The sequence below is a fragment of the Rhincodon typus genome, chromosome 8, assembly GCF_021869965.1.
Source record: "Rhincodon typus isolate 14 chromosome 8, sRhiTyp1.1, whole genome shotgun sequence".
NCBI lineage: Eukaryota > Metazoa > Chordata > Chondrichthyes > Orectolobiformes > Rhincodontidae > Rhincodon > Rhincodon typus.
Window position 1 is genome coordinate 366,790 of NC_063339.1, and position 15,012 is coordinate 381,801.

The following is a 15,012-nucleotide window of genomic DNA, read 5'->3' on the forward strand; positions in this document are numbered from 1 at the left end:
TGCTGCTTGGCCTGCTCTGTTCATCCAGCTCTACACCTTGTTATCTCAGATTCTCCAGCATCGCAGTTCCTGCTATCTGTAGCACAGTTACAGGCCAGGAACACCCACACTGGCACAGTTACAGGCCAGGCACACCCACACTGGCACAGTTACAGTCCCGGAGTACCCACACTAGCACAGTTACAGGCCAGGCACACCCACACTGGCACAGTTACAGATCCGGCACACCCACACTAGCAGAGTTACAGGCCAGGCACACCCACACTGGCACAGTTACAGATCCGGCACACCCACACTTGCATAGTTACAGATCAGGCACACCCACATTAACATTGTTACAGCCCAGGAACACCCACACTAGCCAGGCACACCCACACTAGCACAGTTACAGCCCAGGCACATCCACTCGAGCCAGGCATACCCACATTAACAGTGTTACCTCCCAGGCACACCTATACTAGTGCTATTACAGTCTAGGCAGCATATGGATTGCTTTTTCCAGCATTTCATCCCTCGTGACAAACATTATTGCATTTGTCTTTTGTAATTTCTATCTCTCTATACGACTGAAATCCCGACACCAGGAATGATGAACTGCAATTCCTACCCTTCTTTAATCCAAATTGCAATGAAAGCTATCATATCATACCCATATGTCCACCTGGATTTTGAAAAAAGTGAGGGCAGAAATTTTTCTTACTTGCCTAGACTCAGTAGTTGCCAGAAGACAAGAGAACTGCAGAAATTACAGCCTTGTGCAAGAAAGGTTGTAAGGATACTCCCAGCAATTGTACTCCAGTTAGTTTAATTTTCATAGTGGGGAAGCTTCTAGAAACAATTACTAAGCATAGAGTTAGGAGTCAAATGGAAAAAGATGTATTGATTCAGACGGGTTAGCATGAAAATCTAAAGCAAAATTATGTTTAAATAACTTGCAGGAATTCTTTGAAGAGGTAACAGAAAGCCTTGATGAGAATAACACTGTTGATGTGGTAGAAATTAATTTTCAGAAGATGTTTGATCCATTGTCACAAAACAGACTCTGAGGAAAAATGATAGGTCATGGTATAAAAGGGACACTAAGATGGATTCGAAATTAGATGAGTGATAGGAAACGCGGTGATGCTCAATGGATACTCTTCAGGCTGGAGGAAGGTTTGTACTGGAATTCCCCAGGGCTCATTATTAGGAATCTTGCTTTTTTGACATATATTAATGATATAGAGCTTGGTATGCAGGGGATAATTTCAAAGTTGCAGATGACACTAAACTTGGAAGAATTGTAAATTGTGAGGAGGACATTGTGGAACCTCAAAAGAACATTGACAAGTCAGTATGGATTTACAAAGAGAAATCATCATTAACAAATCTACTGGAAGTCTTTGAGGATGGAGATTAATGTGTAAAATTAAAGCAAATGGGTTAGGGGGGGTAGATCATGGAAACCCTACAGTGTGGAAACAGGCCCTTCGGCCCAACATGTCCACACTGTCTTCTGAACAGCATCCCATCCCGACCTATCCTGCCACCCCTTTGCCTTGTAACCCACCTAATCTATACATCCCTGAACATTATGGGTAATTTAGCACGGCAAATCCACCTAGCCTGCACATCTTTGGACTGCGGGAGGAAACCGGGGCACCCGGAGGAAACCCATGCAGACAGTCGCCCGAGGCAGGGATTGAACACAGGTCCCTGGCACTGTGAGGTTAACCACGGAGCCACCGTGTCATTAGTTATAGGTATGGATAGAGAGCTGGTTAGCAGACAGGAAACAAAGAATTGGAATGAATGCATCTTTATTTGAATGGCAGGTAGTGACTAGTGCAATGCTGCAGGGATCGGTACTTGGACCCCAGCTATTACGTGATGAGAAATTTAGATGGCTTAGACAAGGGAACTAAATGTAACATCTCAATTTGTAGATGACACAAAAACTGGGTGGAAGGGTAAGCTGTGAGGAAGATGCAAAGATGTTGCAGTGTGATCTGGACAGGCTGACTGGATGGGCGAATGCATGGCAAATGCAGTATAATGTGAATAAATGTGAGGTTATCCATTTTGGTAGCAAAATTAGGAAGGCAGATTATTATCTTAATGGCTGTAACTTGAGAAAGAAGAATAATCAGCGAGATGTGGGTGTCCTTACGTACCAGTCACTGAAAGTAAGTGCACAGGTGCAGCAGGCAGTGAGGAAAGCTAATGGCATGCTGGCCTTCATAGCGAGAGGATTTGAGTATCGGAGTGAGGATGTCTTGCTGCAGTTATACAGGGCCTTAGTGAGGTCACACCTTTGAGTACTGTGTACAGTTTTGGTCTCCTAGTCTGAGGAAGGACATTCTTGCTATTGAGGGAGTCCAGCAAAGGTTCACCAGACTGATTCCTGGGATGGTAGGACTGACATATGAGGAAAGACTGGATCGACTGGGCTTGTACTCGCTGGAATTTAGGAAAATGAAGGGGGCATCTCAGAAACATAAAATCCTGATGGGACTGGACAGACTAGATGCTGGAAGAATGTTCCCAATGTTGGAGAAGTCCAGAACAAGGGGTCACAATCTAAGAATAAGGGGTTAGCCATTCAGGACTGAGATGAGAAAAAATATCTTCACTCAGAGTTGTGAACCTGCGGGATTCTGTCCCATAGGAAGCTGTTGGGGCCAGTTCATTAGATACATTCAAGAGGGAGCTGGACGTGACCCTTGCGGCTAAAGGGATCAAGGGGTTTGGGGAGATGATGGGAATGGGATACTGTGATTGCATGGTCAGCCATGATCGTATTGAATGGTGGTGCAGGCTCAAAGGGCCAAATGGCCTACTCCTGCACCTATTTTCTATGTTTTTATGTATGTTGGCAATCATAGAGAGAGGTTTCAAGTACAGGAATAAGAATGTCTTACTGTAATTATGCAGGACATTGGTGAAGTCACGCTAAATACTGTGCATATTTTTGGTCTCCTTATCAGAGGAAGAATGTTTTTCTTATAAAGGGAATGCAGCAAAGGTTGACCAAATTGATTTGTGAGATGGCAGGAGATGTGAGGAAAGATCAAGTTGATTAGGATTGTACTCACTGGAGTTTGGAAGAATGAGGGGGAATCTCACAGAAACCCATAAAATTCTAACAGGACTAGACAGGTTAGATGCAGGAAAGAGATTCCCAATGGTGGGGGAGTCCAAAACCAGGAGTCATAGTTTAAGGATCAGGGATAAACCTTTCAGACTGAGATAAGGAGGAATTTCTTCAGTCAGAGCGTGGTAAATCTGTCACAGAAGGCTGTGGAGGCCAAGTCATTGACTGCATTTAAGACAGAGATAGTTAGGTTCTTGATTAGTAAGGAGATCGAAGGTTATGGTGAGAAGGCAGGAGAATGAGGTTGAGAAACGTTTCAGCCATTTTTGAATGGTGGAGAAGATTCAACGTTCTGCTCCTATACCTGATGGTATTAATAAAGTGTACGGTGTCCTTAGCTTTTTGAGGGGCAGAGCACAAGTGCAAGGAGATGATGTTGAATTTGTACAAGACACTTGGCATATTGTGTTTAGTGTGGTCACCACATTAAAGGAAAGATGTGAATTCATTGGAGAAGTGATTTACAAGAATGGTTCAAGGAATGAGAAACTTCAGAGTATAGATGGAAGAAATTAGAACAGCCCTTCTCGGAGAGAAGGCTGAGAAGAGATTTGATTGAGGTTTTCAAAATCATAAGCAGGCTGCATAATGTAGATTTGGAGATGCTTCCACATATTGAAGGAACAAAGATGAGAGGGCACAGATTTACAGTGATGTGCAAAAGAAGTTAGGGTATTGCAAAAAAAAACTTCTTCATAACTGATTAACTAAGGTTTGGAATGCACTGCCTAGAAATGTATTCTGAGGAAGGGTCACCGGACCCAAAACGTTAACTCTGTTTTTCCCTTCACAGATGCTGCCAGACCTGCTGAGCTTCTCCAGCAACTTTGTTTTTGTTTTAGTACTTACCTTTTGTTCTGAAGTCTTAAATAATTTATCAAAGCCAATTAAATTGCTTCCAATTCTCCACACTTCTATTTTTGTTAACAGGTGTCACATTAATCATTCACTCCCTCCACTATCGACGGAAGTGGAACCAGTTTGTACCATCCAAAAGGTGCACTTCAACAATTCACCAAGGCTCCTTCAACAGCACTCTCCAAACCCATGTCCACAACCATCTAGAAGGACAAGGGTAGCAGATACATGGGAATACAATCACCTGCAGGTTCCCTTCAAAGTCACACACTATCTTGACTTAGAAATATTGCTTCACTGGGATTTGAATCCTACCAGATAATGTCGCTCAGTGCTGGGGCATATCTCACATCCCATCTATAAGACTTGACGACTGTGGTGACACTGGACTGCTGTGGCTGATATCGGCATCGGCTGTGCTGGTAATGCTTCACAATGCTACAAAACAAAAATAAAAGTACAGGAGCCATTGAGTGCGAAGCAAGAACGTAAGAAACATGGCTACTTCTCTGGGAGGTTGTAGCATTGAGGTGATGTTACTGGGCTAGTAATGCAGAATCCCAAGCTAACGTTCTGAGGACATGGATTTAAAACCCATGTCGCGGTAGATGGCATAATCGGAATTCAGTAAAAAATCTGGAATGAAACGCTAGTATAGTGCTGACTATGCCAATTGTCATAAAAATCCATCTCGTTCGCTACTGTCCTTTAGGGAAGGGAATCTGCCATCCTCACCTGGTCTTGGTCTACATGTGACTCCAGACACAGCAAAGAGGTTGACTCTTAGCTTGCTGCCGTCTGAGCAATTGGGCCAATAAATGTTGGTCTAGCCAGTGACACCCGAGCACATGAAAAAAATTCTAAAAGCTGCAGACCGAATTATGTGATGCTGAGCTGTGCGTGAACTATGGTTGAAGTATGTAGAAACAGGAGTTGGTCAGTCAGTCATGTCCTTTATACAATTCACATAACATGTGGCACGGAAGCAAGGAAGTTATATTAAATCTTTGTAAAAATATAGTCAGGCATCAACTAGAGAACTATGTTCAATTCTGGGCACAATATTATATAAAGCCAGCATCCAGGGAAATAATACAGAGACTCACTAGAATGGTACTAAAGACGAAGCGCTTCAGTTAGGTGGAGAAACTGGTTAAGATGGGCTTGTTCCGCTTATAGTAGAGAAGGTTCAGGGGACATTTGATCAAGTGTTCAAAATCATCAATGGTTTTGTTAGAATAAATAATGAGAAACTATTTCCACCGTGAGCACAGTCAGTAACGTGAGGCCACAGATCTAAGGTCATTAGCAAAACAGCTACAGGGAAGATGAAACAATGCATTTTTTACACAAATAATTGTTATAATCAAAGCAGAAGAACACAGGAGCAAGAATAAGCTATTCAGCCCATCAAGCCTTTTTGCCATTCAATTAGATTATGAGACCAATTAGGAGATAGATGAGAGCGATTAGGAGACCGATGACCTCATGGTATTTGGAGATATTGCAGGAAAGTGGCATTGTTCTGATGGAGTGGCTTCACTTGAACCATGCTGGGACCAGTGCATGGACGAATCAAATAATGAGGGCTCCTTCCTCAAGCATAGTGAGACAGGAGGTATCAAGACACAGAATTTATAAATAAAATATCAAAGGATCATACAACTGATGCAAATGTATTGAATAAACCTAAAATGGCTGGCTGACTCCCTCCTGTTAAATCTTTAATCAGTTAGAAAGGAGATGCAGGTTTCCATTGATTAAAATACAAATCCCAGAATTTCTTTCAAGTCACTGCCCCAAGATAACTAAAGGTTTTAATAGTGTATACAAGAGATGACATCTCAGGTCTGACATTTTAGGTCTGAGGCCTCGTTTAGAATCTGCCCGTGTTTTAACCTGGACTTAGATTGGCTTTATTTCATGGAATCATTGAATCCCTACAATGGTGAAACAGACCATTTGGCCCAACAAGTCCACACCAACCTTCCAAATAGCATCCTACCCAGACCCATCCTCTAACCCTGTAACCCTGCTTTTCCCATGGTTATCGCACCTAACCTACACATCCCTGAACACTATGTGCAATTTAGCACAGCCAATCTACCTAATTTTCATATTTTTGGACTGTGGGAAGAAACCAGAGCACCCAACAGAGACCCACGCAGACACGGGGAGAGTGTGCAAACTCCACACAGTCGCCTGAGTCTGGAATCGAACCTGGATCCCTGGCGCTGTGAGGCAGCAGTGCTAACTACTGAGCCATTTACAAAATGCCCCATTGATTGACTGTGAAAACAAATTGTGTGCTTTTTGAACAAAATCGAATGTATCTGCAAATTCACCCCACACATTTGTGTGTGTGTGTGTGTGTGTGTGCGCGCGCGCAAGCGTATAGGTGCATGTGAGACAGAGTGTGTGTGTGTGTATGTATATGAGAGAGACAGAGGGAGGGGGTGTGCGTGAAACAGTATGTGAGACAGTGTGCAAGAGAGAGTTTGACAGAGAAAGAGTGAGAGAGAGTGTGAGAGAGAGTGTGAGAGAGAGTGTGTAAGTGTGAGTGTATATATGCGGGTGAAACAGAATGTATGAGAGTGTGTATTTGTGTGTATGAAAGAGGGAGAGTGAGTGAGTGAGTGACAGGGTATATGTGAGTGTGTGAGTGTGTGTGTATGAGAGTGTGAGAGTGTGTGAGTGTTTGTGGAAATGTGGGCTTACAAAGAGGAAATGACAACATTAATTACCCAGGCAAGGATAAGGGACAGAGTATACAAACAGAGAAACAGGAGTAAGTAGGAGTAAAAGAGTGAAAATCATGACGAAAAGGCAGAATTGACAGCTCATTACTTAGTCCTTATACTCTTCTATGGATTCACTCGATCCCAGCTGTCTATACCAGACATATGCCTCTTTCTTTTCTGGACCAGAGCCTCAATTTCTCTCATCATCCACCATTCCCTACACCTACCAGCTGCACCCTTCACACTTTCAGGAACATACTGCCTCTAGACTCTCATTATCTCATTTTTAAAGGCCTCCCATTTTCCAACCATCCCTTTACCTGCAAATAGCCTCTCCTAATCAACCTTCTCTCATTACTGTCAAAATTGGCCTTACTTTAATTTAGAACTTTAACTTTTAGATTTCATCTATCCTTTTCCATAACTATTTTAAAGCTGCTAAAATTATGATCACTGGCCCCAAAGTGCTCCTCCACTGTCACCTCAGTCACTTGCCCTGCCTTATTTCCAAAGAGAAGGTCAAGTTTTGCTCCTTCTCTTGCCCATTCATCTATTTCAGTCTGCAGCTTCTTTATGCCCCTTTCACAACATACTTCCCTATCTTTGTATTATTTGCAAATTTGGCTCAGTGGTTAGCACTGCTGCCTCACAACACTAGGAACCCAGGTTGGATTCCACCCTCGGGCGACTGTCTGTGTAGAGTTTGCACATTCTCCCCATGTCTGTGTGGGTTTCCTCCGGGTGCTCTGGTTTCTTCCCACAGTCCAAAGATGTGCAGGCTAGGTGGATTGGCCAAGCTAAATTGCCCATAGTGTTCAGGGATGTGTAGATTAGTGGGGTGGGTCGGGGTGGGATGTTCTGAGGGTCGGTGTGCACTTGTTGGGCAGAAGGGCCTGTTTCCACACTGTAGGGAATCTATGATCTATGATCTTCTCCCCTTATCTAAGTCATTGATATAAATGTAAAATATTGAGGCCCTAGCACAGATCTCTGAGGGACTCACTCATTTCAATCAGAAAAAGAATGGGATCACCTCCTAGATCACAATCTAGAGAATACAGTGTTAAATACAATGTATGACTTTAAGCTAAAGTTATACTTTGTGTTTTAAGACAGGCGAGTCAGGATTTAGTTTCATTTTTGATCCTGCAGGCTTGTAACTGTGAAGTCTGGAGATCCCGGCAGCTCTGCTTCCTACTGTCACTCACCTTCTCAATGCCCCTCAAATTACAGGCTGCTTCTCTCCTCTCAAAAACATAACCGCTCTTGAAAGAATGGCTAATGAGGTAGTGGATATGATGTGTTAATTTTCCAAGACACCCTGAATTCACAAAATAACCCCTCTAGTTAAGAGGTAGGGAGGCCGGAAATTATAGACTAGTTACCTTTACACCTGTTGTGGGGCAAGTGTAAGAACTAATCATTAAATAGATTATAGCCATGAAATTAGAAAAATGAAAGGTAATTAGGAACAGTGACCATGGTTATGTCAAAGGGAAGTCGCATTTAACCAACTTTTTGGAGTTCTTTGAGTAACATGCTTTGGGTAAAAAGGGGAGCCTGTGGACATACTGTACTTGAACATCCAAAAATCATCTGATGAGTTGCCACATCAAAGGCTATTTTAGAAAATAAAAACTCATGCATAGGGCAGAACATACAAATACGGATAAAATCTTAGCTGGCTCACGGGAAAAACAGTATGCAGAAGTATGTCTTTTTCTGATCGGCAGGATGTCACGAGCAGAGTACTTCAGGGTTCTGTACTGGAGCATCTATTTGTTACAATTTCAGTCAATGACTTTGATGAGGAAAATGAAGGTTTGTTAGCTAAATTCATAAAAGACACCAAGATAGGGAGATATGCAGGTTCTGAAGAAGCCACAAGGTGGTTATGGATAGACATCAATAAGTTGAGTGAGGGGGTCAAAATCTGGCAGATAGAGTATTATGTTGGAAAATGTGCAGTTGTTCACTTGGACAAGATGCATGAAAAAAGCAGAGTATGACTTAAATGAATAATGACTGCAGAATTCCAAGATGCAGAGGGATTTAGATATTCCAGTGAATAAGTCACAAAAGTTTAACATACAGGTACAGTGTGTAATCAAAAAGCTAATCGGAAGCTATAGGGAGCTCAGAAATAAATAGAGAGGACGGGTGGGGCTGGGGAAAGTGGGTGGGATGGTGATAGGTGAGTGCAGGTGTGGATTGGTCAGTGAGGTGGGAGGAGCGGATAGGTGGGAGAGAAGATGGACAGGTTGTGTCAGGTTAAGGAGGCAGGGATGAGAGGAAGGGTTGGACATGGGATGAGGCCGGGGGTGGGGAGATTTTAAAACTGGTGAAATCCATGTTTAGGCCATTGGGCTGTAGGCTCCCGAGGCAGAAAATGAGGCGCTGCTCCTCCAGTTTGTGGGTGGTGTCATTGTGACACTGGAGGAGGCCGGAAAACTGTACTTCACTAGACTGAAAACCGGAAGTGAGCTAATCCAGCTCAACGGACACCAGAGTTTAAATAAAAGGTGGGAAAACACAACAGCCCTTCATCAGAGGCTGCACTGATGATATTACCCAGCAGGGTAATGAAACGTCTGCGGAACAACGAACCAGCTCAGCGAGCCAACCAACCGCTACATTCAGAACCCGAGCTACAAATCTACTCTAAAACATATCACCATCCCACCCCCCCTTCCCAGCCCCACCTCCTCCACTCTCTATTTATTTCTGAGCTTCCTTCCCCCTCCCCATTTCTGAAGAGGAGTCCCGACCCGAAACGTCAGCTTTCCTGCTCCTCTGATGCTGCCTGGCCTGCTTTGTTCCTCCAGCTCCACACTGTTATCTCTGACTCCAGCATCTACTGTTCTTGCTGTCTCTAATTGGATGCTATGTTTTGTTATGAGAAGTATTGAACATAAAAGTAAGGATGCTAAGAATGCTTCTGAAATACTGCCTGCAGTTTGATCTCCCTTATTGAAGGAATAATGCAAATGCAGTTCAGAGAAGGCTTATTAGATCAATACTTGCATTGAATAGGCTGTCTTATGAGGATAGTTTGGACAGGCTGGGCTTGTTTCTATCAGAATTTTGAAAAGTGAGGGTGATTTGTATCAGGGGTCTGCATTGGCTTCATGACTATTCATGTTATAAATTATGTGGACGAAGAAACTGAGAGCATTGTTGCCAAGTTTGCAGATGACACAAAGATAGGTGAAGGGACAGGTCATGTTGAGAAAGTGGAAGGGACAGGTAGTGTTGAGGAAGTGTGGAGGTTGCAGAAGACCTTGGACAGGCTAGGAGAGTGGGTAATGAAGTGGCACATGGAATACAATTTGGGAAGGTGTCAGGTTATGCACTTTGGCGGGAAGGATAGAGGCATAGACTATTTTCTAAATGGGGAAGGGCTTCGGAAGTCTGAAGATAAAGGGATTTAAGAGTCCCAGCCCAGGATTCTCTAAGGGTTAACATGCAGGCTCGGTTGGCAGTTAGAGCAGCAAGCACAATTTTAGCATTTATTTCAAGAGGGCTAGAACACAACAGCAGAGGTGTACTGCTGAGGCTGTATAAGCTCTGGTCAGACTGTATTTGGAATACTGTGAGGTAGTTTTGGGCCCTGTATCTAAGGAAGGATGTGCTAGGTCAGAAGTCATAGGACACCAGGTTATAGTCCAACAGGCTTATTTGAAATTACAAGCTTTCAGAGCACTGCTCCTTCATCAGGTGAAGTGAACAGAGGCACGTAGGCACAGAATTTATAGGCAGAGAGATCAAAAGGTCAGTGCCAGGGAATGGAGGAGCAGTGTTGGGCCAGTTTTGGCTAGTGTATGGCCAGGGAATAAAGGGGCAGTCTAGGGTCTGGAGGCACGCAGCTCCAACCATACTCAAGAAGCTTGACACAACCCAGGACACAGCAGCTCTCTTGTCTGGCACCACATCCGCAAGCAACCACTCCATCCACCACCGCCGCTCAGTAGCAGCAGTGTTACTATCTACATGATACACTGTGGAAATTCATCAAAGATCCTTAGACAGCACCTTCCAAACCCATGACCACATCCATCTAGAAGGATAAGGGCAGCAGATTTTTTTTATTCATCCATGGGATGAGGGCATCACTGGCTAGGCAGCATTTAGTGCCCATCCCTAATTGCCCAGAGGGTAGTAAAAAGTCAACCACATTGCTGTGGGTCTGGAGTCACATGTAGGCCAGACCAGGTAAGGATGGCAGTTTCCTTCCCTAAAGGACATTAGTGAACCAGATGGGTTTTTCCAACAATCGGCAATGGATTCATGGGCATCATTAGACCCTAATTCCAGATATTTATTGAATTCAAATTCCACCATCTACTGTGGCGGGATTCAAACCCGGGTCCCCAGAACATTATCTGGGTCTCTGGATTAACAGTTCAGTGATAATACCACTAGGCCATTGCCTCCCCTCTAGAACCCCATCACCCACAATTACCACTCCAAGCCACGCACCATTCTGATTTGGAAATGTATCGCCATCACTTCAGGGTCGCTGGGTCAAAATCTTGGAATTCCCTCCCTAAGGGCATTGTGGGTCTACATACAGCACATGGACTGCAGTGGTTCAAGAAGGCAGCTCACCACCTTCTCAAGAACAACTAGGGACGGGCAATAAATGCTGTCCAGCCAGCAATAGCCATGTCCCACAAGTGAATAAAAAAAATGTTAGTCTAGGGCCAGGGAGTAAAGAGGCAGCGTAGAGCCAGTTTTAATTAGTGTAATGCCAGTGCCAGGGTGTGGAGGGGCACATAATTCTTGGTCAGATTAATTGTATAAAATGGCAAATGGAAAGTCTATGAACAAACCAAATGAATATCCATCTCTCCACTCACAGACACTCACACAGCTGTCATCCGCTCATCCTGGAAGGTTACAAAACCCATCCCCAGCCTTTTCAAGGTAATCCGATTCCGCTCAGCATTAAACTCATCTGTTAGCTTCTCCTCCAATTCACTGTAGTATTGCTCTGCATCCACCTGCAAAAGAGATGGAGATACTAGGTAACAAGCTGGTTATGTAGCTTATAGCCTCGAAGTTGAAATGATTGACCTGCAACAAGCACAATCATCTTCCAATGTGTTAGGTGTGACTCCTAACAGCATAGGCTTTTTCCCAATTCCCATTGATTCCAATTTTGCTAGGGCTCCTTGATGCCACACTCCGTTAAATATGGCCTTGATATCAAGGGCTCACCTCTGGAGTTCAGCCTTTTTGCTCACATTTGCCAAACCACCAATCTGGGAAGCACAATACAGTCTGCCATGTGGTGTCCAAATGTCAAGGCTGGCTGCTTAAAAACTCTACCTCAGTTCTCTTGAATTTTATCCCAGTTACACCAAAATTAGTTCCTCTAGTGCTCGCCCCTCACACCCACCCAAAACTCTAAAATCACAATGTCAACTCACACACTCCCTTCTAAACCCATGGTCATTTTCTCAGCTCCCTTGCCGACAAATGCCCACAACCCAACATGCTACAGCATCTCCTCAAATCAGCTGTCAAAACCGAACTTACAACTGAGAAAATTCTTTGATGGCCATATCCATTCCTCTGCCAACTCTATGTCCTCACTCTCTACACCATGATCCCAATGATTGGTCTTCTCATGATTCTCAGCGAGTGACACCCTGTCAGCCTGTGAACCATTACCTTGTCTCTTCCATTGACCTAAGAATCCCCTCCATCTCAGGCCATGCCATTGGTGGCTGCTTCCCATCCACCTGCCCAAACAGTTGTTGCCTTTCCATAGAGAAAACATCTCCTCCATCCCCTGACTGAGGCAGCTCCACCACAAACACCCTTGTTCAGGCAGCATCTTCAGCTCCCACACTGAGAAATCCCCTCTACGCTCCCCTTCACAGAGGAAGCTCCTCCATCCTCTCACACCCTCCAACCACTCCTGCAATCACTGATACAACTCCTCTGCCCCCTCTGAGGCAGCTCCTCCAAAGTCCACCCCCCCCACCACCACCACACTCACTGAGGCAGCTCCTCTGGCCACCTCTGAGGCAGCTTCTCCAAACCCTCCTCACTGAGGCAGCTCTTACAATCCTCCCCCTCGCTGAGGTAGATCCTCCATTCTTCCCGTCCGCACTCATCAAGACATCCCTCCTGGTCCACTTCGCTGAGGCACCTCCTCCAACCCACCTCACTGAGGCCCCCATCCCCTGACCCCACTCTCGCACTCATTGACACTCCATCGCTCAGGTAGCTTCTCCACAGACCCCATACCCAGGAAGCTTCTCTGGACAACAAGGTGCAGAGCTGGATGAACACAGTAGGCACAGCTTCTCTGGACTCCTTGTGCTGAGGCAGCTCCTCTGCCCTCCCCCACCCTGACCTTGTTCTCCAGGCAGCCCCACTCCTCCACCCTCTCCAGCTTTCTGCGTGCTGCCTGCTTTTAACATATCTGCTTATTTGTAACCTGATTCTTCTCACCTGTTCAAACCCACAGAAATCGCAGCAACAGATCCTGGCCAATGGATGGGTCTTAATCATTATCTTTCCTTCCTTTTGAGCCTTGGCTGTGAAGTATAGCCTGCCTTTCATTGCCTTTCGTCTGAAAGAGTAAAATAGGAGTTACAAAGACAATAAGATATGGCAGAAGAAGTAGACCATTCAACCATCTGTTCACCATTCAATGAGATCATGGTTGATCTAATCATTCTCAACTCCACGTTGCTGTCTTTTCACCTTAACTCTTGATTCCTTACTAATTAAAAATCTGTCTATCTCTTGAAAATACTTAACAACCCAGCCTCAGTCAGTCCCTGCAATAAAGAATTCCACAAATTCACCACCGTCTGGGAGAAATAAATTCACCTTTATCACCAGAAGAATAAATCCAACTGTTTTTTTTCTGGTGCTTCCACCTGTCCAGAGGATTTCAGGGTTCAGTTTGCTACAACATGTCAAATACTGACCATCAGCAGAATATTCAAGTCTGCGGGAATTACATCTGGGCTTTATATTGTCCTCACCTATTTTCGATATACATGTTCTGCACCTGAGGTCACTGATTTAAGAATCGGGAGCAGGAACCTTCATTAATTGTCCCCACTATAAAACCATTATGTTGAGGCCAACTGGAACTCTATGGAGCTCATAAATCTCCTAATAATATCAGGCTTGCTTCTTAACAATTTTCTTAATTTACTCATGGAATGTGGGGATCACTGATTGGCCAGCATTTATTGCCAGTCCCTAACAATGTCCTGTTAAGTGGGTTCATTAGCTAATACGTGGCTCAGTTACAGATTCTCACAGCACTCACACAGAATTATGCAGTGTCCCTTTGGCCCATCAAGTCTGCACTGCTAAAAATTAACCACTAATTGAATTTTACTGTATTGAATTGAATTGAATTAGCTTTATGGTCACATGTACTCAAGTGAGTTCAGTGAAAAGTCGCCACTTACAGCACCATCTTAGGTACAATGACACCCAGGTATAATCCTTAGTTTCAAATAGAGAAATGAAGAAAAAAAATTATAGCTATACACAATATGACCATAGGTCAGAAATACAAGAAGCAAAGTTAAAAAGACAAACATCACAGTCTCTCTCCAAAGGCTCTCCACAGCAGACCATTTCAAGGGACCTCCATGTGGTCTGGCTGCTGGCTGCCAACACGCTTCGCTCTGGGCCACTATCCTGCTCCACACTTGGCTGCTGGCGTCCCTGCTCCAACTGCTGGCGTCTCAGCCCATCCCACGTCAGAGGCCAGGGCTGGGTGTCCAAGGCCAAGAGAAGGGAGAGAAGGAAGGGAACAGGGAAAGGAAGAAAGAAAAAGAATGGGCAGAACAGAGGAGCTCAGGCTGGAGCATCCTACTCCGCGGCTATCTTATCCTACAATAGTCCCACTTTCCCGCATTAGGGCCAAAGTCTTGAGTGTTATGACATCCTAAGAATAAATTTAAAGCACCTGCTATGCTGTACAAAAAACTGAAAGATCTGCAGATGCTGTAAATCAGAACCAAAAACACAAATTGCAGGAAAAAATTCAGCAGATCTGGCAGCATCTGTGGAAGGAAATCCGAGTTAATATTTCAGATCCAGTGATCCTCAAAAGAAGGGTCACTGAACCCAAAACATTAATCATTATTCTGTATAACAATATTAACTATAACTGACATCTTCAGATACCCGAGATAGTAGGAACTGCAAATGCTGGAGAATCCGAGACAACAAGGTGCAGAGCTGGATGAACACAGCAGGCCAAGCAGCATCATAGGAGCAGAAAGGCTGACGTTT

At 44.3% G+C, this 15,012-nt stretch overlaps 1 protein-coding gene across 1 annotated transcript in view; it reads right to left on the reverse strand.

Annotated features, from left to right (window-relative positions):
• Positions 1–15,012, reverse strand: part of tmem63c (transmembrane protein 63C) — a 151,688-nt gene that overhangs the window by 71,064 nt on the left and 65,612 nt on the right. The window contains 4 exon segments of the mRNA XM_048599981.1: positions 2,901–2,958; positions 4,307–4,429; positions 11,602–11,735; positions 13,198–13,318. Coding sequence (XP_048455938.1) covers positions 2,901–2,958; positions 4,307–4,429; positions 11,602–11,735; positions 13,198–13,318 — 436 coding nt within the window.